At 34.3% G+C, this 13,699-nt stretch overlaps 1 protein-coding gene across 2 annotated transcripts in view; it reads left to right on the forward strand.

Annotated features, from left to right (window-relative positions):
- Positions 1-13,699, forward strand: part of LOC123534444 (uncharacterized) — a 52,047-nt gene that overhangs the window by 31,197 nt on the left and 7,151 nt on the right. For both annotated transcript variants that reach the window (XM_053519583.1, XM_053519582.1), the window contains one exon: positions 493-591. In XM_053519583.1, the coding sequence (XP_053375558.1) occupies positions 493-591 (99 nt within the window). The remainder of the gene's footprint in view (positions 1-492; positions 592-13,699) is intronic.

Below are 13,699 nucleotides of genomic sequence, written 5' to 3' on the forward strand. Positions count from 1 at the left end.
TGTACGGAAATGAAATTTGACCTTGAGCTAGTCAATAAGCCTTGAAATTTGGAACACTCAAAAATGGCACATTGGTGGGCGCCAAGATCACTCTGTGATCTCTTGTTACTACTAGCACTGAAAAAGTCAAATATTTAGTCGGTATTATACTGTAATATAACGGATCGAAACAGAGTAGAATCTCACAGTCATGTTACAATCGTAGGGCGGAATAGAAGAGCTATATTTTATCGTAGATTCATGTATAGGCGATTTCGCTATATGTTTATATAGCAACTGCTGCGGATCGTGTTAGAATTTTTCATCTAACATGAATATCAATTGTTAAACGTCCGTACGTGAATATTACTTAACGTTAGGTTTGTAATATGTTTTGTAGACAGTGATTTTTGATACCGTTATCAGAACTGACACATTACGAAAACGTTAAGTCCTATGTGTAGTGAAGTCTTTCTAAATAAAAGATATAAAGATATTTTCTTTTACCTGAAGGAGACAAATGAATTTCTAGACCTAATGTTAGCTGTAACAGATGGAAAGAAGTTGGATTTTAAGTCGGGAAGGCAGCTTTCAAGACGACATTTTTTAACGGTAGGTATTCCTTTTCTAGTATAGGAGAACTAAATCCTATAGCCTATATAATTGTACAATTTGTTTTACAATTTGTTGTCTCACATAGACTGATAGTCATGTCGATCCTGTCCTGAATTTGAAGAATTAATTTAGAAATATCTAAAAATGAGAACAGAAGTAGAAGTCTCAAAGAGATTTTACCTTTTAATTTGTTTTCAATAGAATTAGAGGACACTATCACTACTGTGACCTGGTATTACTATTCTCACTGACATCGACCTCTATGACCTCTACTATAATGTGCCTATATATCCGACATTTTCTTAAAAACTGAGAAAATTTCAGAGAGGGCTTTCGTCTTCAAGATCAAAGTACAATGTCAAATAAGTTATAAACGTCAGATTTTCGCCATTCTTGCTACTCTTATGATAACAAATCTGCATTTTTTATGATAATTATGAATTTCAGAAGTAAGACAAATAACGTCTTGTATATGTGTTAAATATGAGACTGGCATCATTCAAAAAGACTTGCGTGATTTCTATAGAATGTGGTAGTCTCTCTGAAATCGACAAAACAGCAGTTTTATGCTAGAATGAAATAAAATGACATCTTAGCTATATACTAGAAATGGATAAGACCATTAACAGTAGACAAGATATGTTCTTTTCAGCTAGGCATATTCACTTGTATTTGCTAAATATAGATCTGTTTGCTTTGAATTTTATACCTATTCCTGCTCATCTTTGTTTTCCCGCATGTTATATTTTAGTTATATTGCATCATTCTGATTAGTTGAAACAATATCTTTGCCAATATCTATGACAATATAGGAAGTTCTATTTCAACTACTTCATGAATTAACTGAATGTGGCTAATGACGGTTACTCTTACAAAAATTCTGAATAAACCTTTTTTTTTCTTTTTTTTTTTTAAATATTTACTAATTGTAATATATCTGAAAAGCAAGTGTTTCAGTGTTTGCATTTCAACTTGTGTTTTTAAAACGAAGAGAAAGTGTATGCACAAAGTCAAAAGAGTCGAAACCAAAAAAGCGCGTAGAGCTTTCAGAACAAAATAATACGAATATTGCATTAATAGCTTCGATGATAGTGCTGAAAATGTGCTACTTTATTGCAAGTACATACACTATGTAATTAATGCCTGACTAATAGTAAGACTTAATGGAAGGAAGTCTCATGATTAATACCACTTAAACTTCATCTAAATTAGCAAAATACGGGACATTGAAAAAAGTAAGTAGGGGATTGTTGGGGTTTATTTTGTTGTTGGATTTAACGTCGCACCGACACATGATAGGTTTTATGGAAGACCCGAGGTGCCCCTCCGTGCATTATTTTATCACGAGTGGGCACCTGGGTAGAACCACCGACCTTCCGTAAGCCAGCTGGATGGCTTCCTCACATAAAGAATTCAACGCCCCGAGTGAGGCTCGAACCCACACCGATGAGGGGCAAGTGATTGGAATGTATAGTCTATTATCTGGTCCTCTGGAGGCACAGGTACCTTCATGTTGTAAATTTACATTTGATTTCTTAACAGTTAATGCTAACTGAAACCACAAAACGGAAATAAAAAGAAATCAAAGAAAAAATGTACATATTGAAAAATTGAATTCCTCCATGTCTGTTCTGTTTTGTTTAGTGCACGTACCGTGTTCACGTATGTGACAAACCTTTCAGTTATTCTTCTAAAAAGATTCCATTTAACCATCACCGCATGGAAACAAGTACAATGCAACATAATTATAGTATAATAAAATGATTTATGCAAGCTCCGTAGCATTAGCTCCATATAACCAAAGTATATATCTTACACTCACACTTTATGAGCTCTGTTTGATGATGTAGTAAATCAAATCAAAAACCAACACGTATCTTTGATTGAAATCTGTCATTTAATATCTAAATGATGAATTTGAAAACACAAACAACAATAAATGTTTCTGTTACAGCATCATACATAATATGTGATAGGTGACTAATTTTATCAAGAAAAGACAAATATTAACAGTTGATATGCATCATCAAAGGTGGGGATCTAACCTTTATGCCAATAAGCAATGAATGATAGTCTTACATCTAGGAAAATACTGAAATACATATCCATTAATTAACAATGATCAGTATAATACTATGTTGAATGTCAGTCTTATAGTCAAAAAGTAATGGCACAATGAGGATAATAATAATAGCACGCTGAATGTCAGCCTTATAGTTAAAAGTAATGATATAAATATATATATATATATATTTACATGTGAAGTATCCATACAGCATTATAAATGTATGTTGACTGTCATTCTAACAATTAAGAAGTATGGGAAATATCTATTATGATAATGACTAACATATGTAGAACATCAGTTTTACAATGAAATTGTAATGACATATCTATCAAGACAACAAAAATGACGGGCACATGTTGAACTATCTACATCTATAGGTATACTAATCATATATGAGCATATACCAGGGATGGGAGGGAGGGTTTGAAGTTCTTGATAATTTGCGCGTAAACTTTTCGTGCTCCGCAATTGAATAATATTAAAACCCGTACCGTCCCGTACTTGCATAAATATATTTATTTTTCAATAAATCTGTATTTATGCAAGCTCCGTAGCATTAGCTCCATATAACCAAGGTATATATCTTACACTCACTTTATGAGCTCTGTTTGATGATGTTGTAAATCAAATAAAAAACCAACACGTATCTTTGATTGAAATTTGTCATTTAATATCTAAATCTTCATTCTTATCCTTTCCTGTTTTGCTTTCATCACAGTATGACATTTGTATCAATATATGCACTTCATTTTGGGAATAAATATGTTTAAACTAATATCTAAATGATGAATTTGAAAACACAACTAACAATAAATGGTTCTGTTACAGCATCATACATAATATGTGATAGGTGACTAATTTTATCAAGAAAAGACAAATATTAACAGTTGATATGCATCATCAAAGATGGGGATCTAACCTTTATGCCACACATTGCAAAAACTAACTAAATAAATGGATTTCATTTATTAAGTTATTAGCAATAACCCCATCCGAAGAAAGTGAGTGTATCATTTATTTATCAACAGCTTACTCATGTGTTGTGTTACACCCTCTGATATGCAGAAATTGTAGAAAATGGTATATTTAACATGACAAAATAGAGGTGAGCAACCCTTGGCACCATTACTCAAGCAAAATATCAGTAACTCATAAAAACATGCAAAATTAAACTTTATGTACATGTAACATGACAAAATAAGTGCGAGAGACCCATGACTCCATCACAACATTAGCAATAAGAATTATAAACATAAGAAAACTAAATATTTACTTGATAAAAATCACCCAACCCATTCAGAAGTGTATGATTTCTAAAATCCAATACTGATATTTGTCTTAAGAGGATAATAGAAGAATACTTGTTAAAGTGTTACACCCTCTAACATGCAGACGTTGTAGAAAATGGTACATGTATATTTGACATGACAAAATAGAGGTAAGCAACCCTTGGAACATCTTCCTTAACTTATAATGGAACACCTGCTCTTTTTATAATGAAACAACTTGTTCTCCCAAACTATGTCCATTGACCGTATTAAGTTATGCAAGTGACAAACGTGTGTCTGTTTTAGGAACCTTTTAAAATGCGTGTCTTAAAACAAAAAGTTATATTTCAAACATTGTAAAACTAATCTTCTGACCAGGCATATAATACTTAGGTCCAGAGATGTTTGTTTATTTACCAAGCCTACAATTGAATTGGAATGATTTTAAATGCATTTTGGACATAAATTTTGACAGAAGCGCACCAGGTCCAACAGTTTTCACAAGTTCTACTGCATCATCAATATTTTGATATTGAACAGAACACAATTCTTATGGGATTCCAGCCTTAACAGATTGACCTTCTGGAAATGATAAATGATGTATTTCACGAAATTCACTGGGTTCGTGATTTGGTACTAAACCCAGAGTTGAGGTCATAAAGTTGCTAAAAGGTGGTACATTAAAAGGACCCGGAACACGACCCGCATCAATTTCAACAGTGATTTTATGCCCTCTAAATTTTCAGTCGCAGATTTGAAATTCCCAGGAAATTTAATTTATTAGAATGAGTACCTGTAAAAGGTATTTTAAAGCCCTTTGTGAAACCATTCATCAAATATTCAGTTAATTTCAAGCCGTACCTTGGAGCCAGTATCGTAGGTTATCAGAATTAATTGGTGTAACAAAATGAAAAATAGCCTTATTTAAGACTGCAGGCACTATGCATAGGGTTTCGTTATCAGTTCTTTGACTTTAAATTTGATTGCACCTTTTTAAAACATACAATTCGTCTATGAGGACCGGAGCACTTTTGACATCTGTGCTGAAAGGTGCACGATTTTCTGGCACAAGACCCGTTGTTGATATCAAAGCATGGTTTGTTTTGGTGGGATCTTGCGCCAAGAAAGAGGAATGTTTTTGTTTTGGTTTAATTAACCCTATGGCCAGTGCCTGCGTGTATAACTGGGTATCGATTTCCCCATATGAAATCGAAGCCAATCTTGCATCTTTTAAGAGACGAAATTGTCTATCGTAAAAATGGCAGCGGAATCCCCCGATTGCGTTGCAAGTTTATGAACTGTGTCGCAACGTTTCAGATGTTGGGTGTCTGTCTGTGTAAACACTAGTAAAAATATGAAATGTATTAAACCCTTGATCCAGCGTTTTTATACTGGTCGACGATTTAAAACTTTTTTGAACGAGGGTTCCCCACTGCCACTTTCGACTAATTGATATTGATAATCACCCTTATTATCCCCCGACGAAAGTCGGAGGGATATAGTTTTGGCGTTGTCCGTCCGTCCGTCCGTCTTTCCGTCCGTCCGTCCGTCCGGAGCCATATCTAGGAAATGGTTGGGAATATTTATTTAAAACTTCATATACATGTTCACCACTATGAGTTCTTGCGGCCCGTTAAGTTTCAGTCAGATTTCCCAAGTAACACCAGAGTTATAGCCCTTAGAAGTTTCTAGTGTTAACTATATAGGGTACTATAAATATGGTAATTTCTGCATCATAACTTTTGATATATTTCACCTAGAACTATGAAACTTAAACAGAATTTAGATCACCATAATGTGGTTGCGTACACACAATTTCATTTGGATTTATTTGTAAATTTAGAGTTATTGCCCTTTAATTGTATAAAAATCCACATATTTGTACATAACAAACTTACCATTTGGTAGAATTTCATTAAATTTCTTTCATTCTTTTCCATGAACATTTATTGTAAACATGTGAAGTTGTGTACCCACACCTGGTCACCCCCATACCTTGATCACACCCGCACCCCACCCGCCCCCCTTCCCCCCCACCGAAAAACAAAAAAATCATTATTTTACATTTTTTTTCAGACAAATTTCATAAACATGTTCACCACTATGAGGTTATGGGGCCCATCAAGTTTCAGACAGATAGCCCAAGTAACACCAGAATTATGGCCCTTAGAAGTTTCTAGTGTTAACTATAATATAGGGTACTACAGATCTATAGATTTGGCAATTTCTGCATCATAACTTTTGATATATTTGACCGTGAACTATGAAACTTTAACAGAATTTAGAGCACTATCATGTGGTTGTGCACACACAATTTTGTACGGATTTCAGAGTTATTGCCCTTTAATTGTCGAAATATCCACATATTTGTACATAACAAACTTACCATTTGGCAGAATTTCATTAAATTTCTTTCATTCTTTTCTGTGAACATTTATTATAAACATGTAAGTTACGCACCCACACCTCGTCACCTACTTGCCTTGGTCACACTCCCTCCCCATCCCAACCCCCTCCCCCCACCCCGCCCCCCCCCCACCCTCTCCCAACCCCCACCAAAAAAAAAATTTTTTACATTTATTTTAGATTTTTTTCAAACCTTCCATGATTATTTATCAACATGCAAGTTGTACCATTTCCCCACCTCACTCCTCCATACAGTCATGCCCACCACTGATCATGCATCCTCTGCCCCCCCCCCCCCCCCCCCACCAAAAAAAAAAATCCACATATTTGTACATAACAAACTTACCATTCGGTAGAATTTCATTAAATTTCTTTCATTCTTTTCTGTGAACATTTATTAGAAACATGTGAAGTTGCGCACCTACACCTGGTCACCCACTTACCTTGGTCACACCCCCTCCCCCTCTCAATCCCCCTTCCCCCCCAAAAAAAAACCAAATAATAATTTTTTTTTTTTCATTTCTTATTTTAGATATTTTTTCAAACCTTCCATGATTATTTATCAACATGCAAGTTCCCCCACCTCACTCCTCCATACACTCATGCCCACCACTAATCATGCATCCTCTGCCCCCCCCCCCCCCCACCCCAACCCCCCACCCCCCAACTTCACCCTTTTACCCTTTTTTTTTTTCATTTTTAATTTTCCATCAATATTTATAATCAACATGTGAAATTTTGTTTCCTCTCCCGTTCCCCCGCACCCCCACCCCCTAAAAAAAAATAAATATATACATATATAATTATATTTCCATTCCTTTTTTTTTTTTTTTTTAAATGTTCAAACCTTCAACATGTTAAGTTGTGACTGCACAAACCTTACCCTCAGCCATGTTCAAGATATCTTACCTGTGTTCTCTTAAGGACATCTGTTCTTTTAAGTTCAAATGTACATGTTAATCAGCAACACCTGGTGACAAACCACTCAAAGACAATATTTCGTTCCAGTTAAACTTCAAGCTCAAATTTCAATTAACTGCATTTAATTTTAAAAGCTAAGCTTATTACAATAAGCATATCCCATTCAAAATAAATTCTTTAGTCAGGAACAAAGTATCATACATTTATTGTGTACTCTTTAATTAAACATTTGTTTTCTGTTAAATTGATTTTGACTAATGAAATTATTATTAAGGGGACACATATTGCTACATTCACAGTTCATACAGCAATGCGGAAGGGGTGCATATTCAAGAAATCGATGGTGGGAAAATAAAAATCATATTTCTAAACTGATATAATACTGATGGACACCTGTAATATTCAGTATTTTGTGGATAAGGATGTGGTACTATGAATGTAATAGGAAAACAGAGGTCTTTGTGAAAGTACATTCAACACAAAATGTTAAGCTTTTGTATAAGGAAAATACAGGTTTTTTACAATAACAGTGTTCCAAATAATGTTGAAGGGATGAGATTTTCTTTCTAACACACCAGGTTTGCTTAAACATGTAAAAATTTAACGCCACGTCTGTTCATCTCGGGATGGACGCCATATTTCTCATTGATAAAAAATGTAAACAAAAAAAATCAGAGTGGGATTAGCATTGCAAGGGCATAACATGACATTCTACACAATGAATACCTTAGAACAGATATCTAAAATGTTACACAGGTCAGGCGGGTTAAATGCATAATGTCGATCACTTGAAATTCATCTTGAAAAGGTGGTTAATTTTAGTTTGTTTACATGGTTTTTAATTTTCCCACGACTTCTCGGCGATTCACTGCAAATGTATTACTGCGCCGGACGAAAGGTAACTCTAATAAACAACGGGAGACAACTTAGGTGTCAGCACGTGTACGGTTTTTTAAAAAACATGTCGATGATTATAATTTCTTATCAAATAATGAATCCTATTCAGATATTCGTCTTTAATATTAGAAAATTATTAATTTCTCTGGACATATGTCAAAAAATATTACTTACAGTGGACTACTTTGCGCATCAAACTGGTTTCCGCTTCAGTTGTGAGGCACTTCCGTTATACTTTTTGACAACAATAACAAAAGACAAAATTAATCAATAAAGTCACTTATAAACCGACTGCTACTTAAATCAGTGTAAGTAAAGTTGTTGTTACAACGTTATACATGTTCGTTACGTTATGAGATAAAGTTTAGCTTGAACTGCATAATCCATTAATTACGTTTAGATGATATTGCATTTACAACTTATTTGACCCTGTTTTTTTACGTGAATGACAGCATTCTCGTGCAACTCGTGCAAACAGAGTTATGAAAAGTATGGTGGAGAATTCAAGGACAAATTATAAATGACATTAAAGTGAGGATAACTGTATATTCGTCCAGTTTTGATCATTGACATTCCTGCTGTGTATTAGTAACTTTTGTGAACAAGATTAGAATGTTGCTTTTGCACATATACACATTGATTGGACCTCTCAACCAAATTTCATACCTTATTTTAGGGAATTTTAAGACAATACATTTTCAAAAGTTTGTTGAATGTGTTTTGATATTTAAGTGCATTGTAGTTCATGAATACCAAGTTAAAAATTAATGATGGCAACATTTCTAGGCCTTTATTGTAAGCCAGTAGTAATTAGACTTCTGTAACGATAAATGTTTAATGTATTAAAGGGAATATACTCTTTTAGTTTTGGAATGTGGCATTCCTTGACCACCGTATCTTTTCTTATGCACTACTTTGTAAACAAACTAAATAATGCTTTTAGCTCACATATGCGAAATGAAAAGCAAGACAGTGAACTTATTTCACATTCTTTCTTTAAATTAGAATCTGTAGGACATTGATAAATGTTTGGACAAAGTGAAGCACTATTATTTTCGCACCAAAAAGTCTTAATTGTTGACTTTGAATGTACACAAGAAGTCTTATGTAATTCAACAATAACTTTCTTGTTTCAGTTTTTCTCATTTTTATTTTAGTGAGCAATCCTTTGTGTACTTATAACAGTTGAAACAGTATTCATTTCATTTACCAAAACCTTGTACTTTTTTGCAGGTAAATTTTATAATACCCCACCCACTTTTTTCTAATTTCAAAGTATGCGTCCCCTTAACATCCTTAACTTTTTGACGGATATATTTTTTTGCCATTCCTCACCACAAACCCTTTCGGCGGGGGATACCAATTCATCGAATTTGCTTGTTTTATATGGAATCTAACTCCACAAACTGACCTGATATAACCTTAGCTTGGATTTTTCATCAATACCAACAAAAAGTGGACGCAAAAATGTGGCAGAATTTTGATTTATAACTGAGGCTGCCAAAGTTGGTGTTGGAGCAGATGTTGAAGTGCTTTGTGTGTATTCCAAATGTATCTGTTCTTTTCCGAAGTTTTGGTTCTGAATATTGTCAGGCGATAGTACCTTCAAGTCTTTTAAAACCTACAACATACCTTGCGTGACAGCAGGAACAACATTTGATATAATTGTGTTCAAGTCTTTTTCTGATAAACTGGATGTGTTAGCTTCTGAAACCTGCTCAATTTGCTTTATTTTTCGTTTGATTTTAGCAGCTTCCTCAGCTGCAGCAGCCTTCGCTGTCTTGGTGGCATATGAAATAGAAAACCATATATGAGAGCATGTAAAGATCATCTTCCACGAGAAATACTGTATTTACAACAATCTCTTCTTGTAACATTTTACAAATGTATGGCAGTCATCCTGTGTTTAACCATACAGTAAAAATAATCCATCGACTAAATAAAATAGTCCATATGACTACATATAGTCCATTTGACTATACGAAGAGGTCCATCTGACTATACAAAGTAGTCCATCTGACTACACTGTAGTCCATTTGACTAGATGAATACGGACAAAATATCTGAGTAACATAGACTTAGTAACCCATTTGACACCATACAGCCCATTTGATTACATAAATGTAGACAGCGGTCAAAAATGATCATTTTTGTTGTCCATTTGACAACTTGCGGTGTATTTGACTACAGATTACTTGTCTGTAACCATTATTTTTATAGTGGAACAGAATATAAACAAATACAGACAGTGTGTCTAGATTTTATAATTCTAGTAGTCCATTTAACTACATTTAAACTATATAAACAAATACAGACAATGTTCTTAGACTTTATAATTCTATTAGTCCATTTAACTACATTTAGTCTTTTACCACAAACGTACAGAAAATTTGTGATATACAAGATCTGCCATGTTCATAATTTAAGCCTGCAGAAAGTCTTGTTTATCTAACTGAAATGGACCCCATATGGGTTTGGTTCTATCATATACATGTATGACGGCTAATATACTTACTATGTCTATACTTACTGCTATATGATAATATAGATACAAATGTGCCACCAATTAGAATACAGTATCTTCCAGTACATGTGTGAATTAAATGTCTGCAATGCACTTCAAAATTATTCCTCTCACATTGCGGAAAAATTTCAAATCCCATGTTGTTGAAATAAACACCATCTATTTGTAAAATGTTAGCATTAGAATGTTTCATTTCTTTCAAATTCCAGTACTTTAAATGTTCTTAGTTCTTGCTTAAACACCCAGTTGCTTCTCTCAGTAATAACAAGCAAATTCGATGAATTGGTATCCCCCGCCGAAAGGGTTTGTGGTGAGGAATGGCAAAAAGATATATCCAGCAAAAAGTGAAAGGATGTTAATAAGAAGCAAATAATTTCATTAGTCAAAATCAATTTAACAGAAAACAAATGTTTAATTAAAGAGTATATAATAAATGTATGATACTTTGATCCTGACTAAAGAATTTATTTTGAATGGGATATGCTTACTGTAATAAGCTTAGCTTTTAAAATTAAATGCAGTTAATTGAAATATGAGCTTGAAGTTTAACTGGAACGAAATATTGTCTTCGAGTGGTTTGGCACCAGGTGTTGCTGTTTAACATGTACATTTGAACTTAAAAGGACAGTTTCCTTAAGAGAACACAGGTAAGGTATCTTGAACATGGCTGAGGGCAAGGTTTGTGCAGTCACAACTTAACATGTTGAAGGTTTGAACATTTAAAAAAAAAAAAGGAATGGAAATATATATATGTATATATTTATTTTTTTAGGGGGTGGGGTGCAGGGGAATGGGAGAGGAAACAAAATTTCACATGCTGATTATAAATATTGATTGAAAATTAAACATGAAAAAAAAAAGGGCAAAAGGGTGAAGTTGGTGGGGGTGGGGGGGGAGAGAGGATGCATGATCAGTGGTGGGCATGACTGGGTGGAGAAGTGAGGTGGGGGAATGGTACAACTTGGAAGGTTTGAAAAAAATCTAAAATAAGTAAGAAATGAAATTTGTTTTTTTTTTGGGGGGGGGGGGGGGGGGGGGGGGGGGGTTGAGAGGGGGAGGGGGTGTGACCAAGGCAAGTGGGTGACCAGGTGTGGGTGCGCAACTTCACATGTTTATAATAAATGTTCATATAAAAGAATGAAAGAAATTTAATGAAATTCTGCCAAATGGTAAGTTTGTTATGTACAAATAAATTATGTGGATTTTTAGACAATTAAAGGGCAATAACTCTGAAGTTACAAAAGAAATCCGTACAAAACTGTCTGTGCACAACCACATTATAGTGCTCTAAATTCTGTTAAAGTTTCATAGTTCTAGGTAAAATATATCAAAAGTTACGATGCAGAAATTGCCATATCTATAGATCTATAGTACCCTATATAGTTAACACTAGAAATTTCTAAGGGCCATAACCCTGGTGTTACTTGGGCAATCTGTCTGAAACTTGATGGGCCCCATAACCTAATAGTGGTGAACATGTATATGAAGTTTGTTTGAAAAAAATCTAAAATAAGGAATTTTATTTTATTTTATTTTTTGTGGGGGGGTGGGGGGGGGGGGGGTGGTGTCAGGGGGAGGTGTGTGATCAAGGTAAGGGGGTGACCAGGTGGGTACACAACTTCACATGTTTACAATAAATGTTCATGGAAAAGAATGAAAGAAATTTAATGAAATTCTACCAAATGGTAAGTTTGTTATGTACAAATATGTGGATTTTTATACAATTAAAGGGCAATAACTCTTAATTTACAAAATAAATCCGAATGAAATTGTGTGTACACAACCACATTATGGTGATCTAAATTCTGTTTAAGTTTCATAGTTCTAAGTCAAATATATCAAAAGTTATGATGCAGAAATTGCCATATTTATAGTACCCTATATAGTTAATACTAAAAACTTCTAAGGGCCATAACTCTGGTGTTACTCGGGCAATCTGACTGAAACTTGACGGGCCGCAAGAACTCATAGTGGTGAATACGTATATGAAGTTTTAAATAAATATTCCCAACCATTTCCTAGATATGGCTCCGGACGGACGGACGGAAAGACGGAAGGACGGACGGACGGAAAGACGGACGGAAGGACGGACGGACGGACAACGCCAAAACTATATCCCTCCGACTTTCGTCGGGGGATAATAAAATCATTGTATATGTACGCTTGGATGTGGCGGGTGTGTTGCCTTAGAATAAATTGGCAAATAAAGATATGTTTCGGATTGTAGCAACATAAGAAAAGTTTAGCAATTGACAATTCGTAATGTTATGGTCTCTGCATTTAATGCAGTTAATTAATGTCGTTACCACCAATGAACATGACATCATAGTTAGGATGGTGCTTCACTAATCAACATGCCGTGAATTCCCAGTCAAAATTACCACTTTAGATTTTCGCAGTAGAGAACTGTGGCAAGTCTATATCTGCATGTAGTTTTCGTGTGGCTGTCGGTGTGTAACATTAACGTATTCGCATTGTTAATTATAGGCTATAGCATTTATTTTTATCCATGGTTATTTAACAAATTAGAAGAGTTAAAGACCCACCAATACCTAGTGGTGTACTTTTTCCTCCCACATGAACTTTGTGCAAATATTTCTGGTAATACTGGTATTATACAACTATTCTACAAGATGACAGGCGGACAAGCTCAGTCCAGTTTTCATAACTTCATCTGCAAACTTACTCATTAATTCTCTTCTCAGTATATTTTTATAAAAAAATAGAATAATAACTATCTTACACTGTATATAGAAACAAAGTGTGATCTAAACTCACCTTAATACATGAAGTACCGTGCATACTACTACATTAATTGAATAATATATTTAGTAATACATTGTCTTAGCCGTATATCTGTTACTGTAAAACTGTAATTAGACACTTGTTATTTCTCATTTCTCCATACAAAAATGTATAATTACAATTATGGAACAATATGACTGAAGTACTTGATCTTCTAAACGAAGATCCGAGAAGGACCCATTCTTAATCGTCTTCTGTATATTTTTGATTTCCAGA

Source organism: Mercenaria mercenaria, chromosome 12, assembly GCF_021730395.1.
Source record: "Mercenaria mercenaria strain notata chromosome 12, MADL_Memer_1, whole genome shotgun sequence".
In the NCBI taxonomy this organism is placed as follows: domain Eukaryota; kingdom Metazoa; phylum Mollusca; class Bivalvia; order Venerida; family Veneridae; genus Mercenaria; species Mercenaria mercenaria.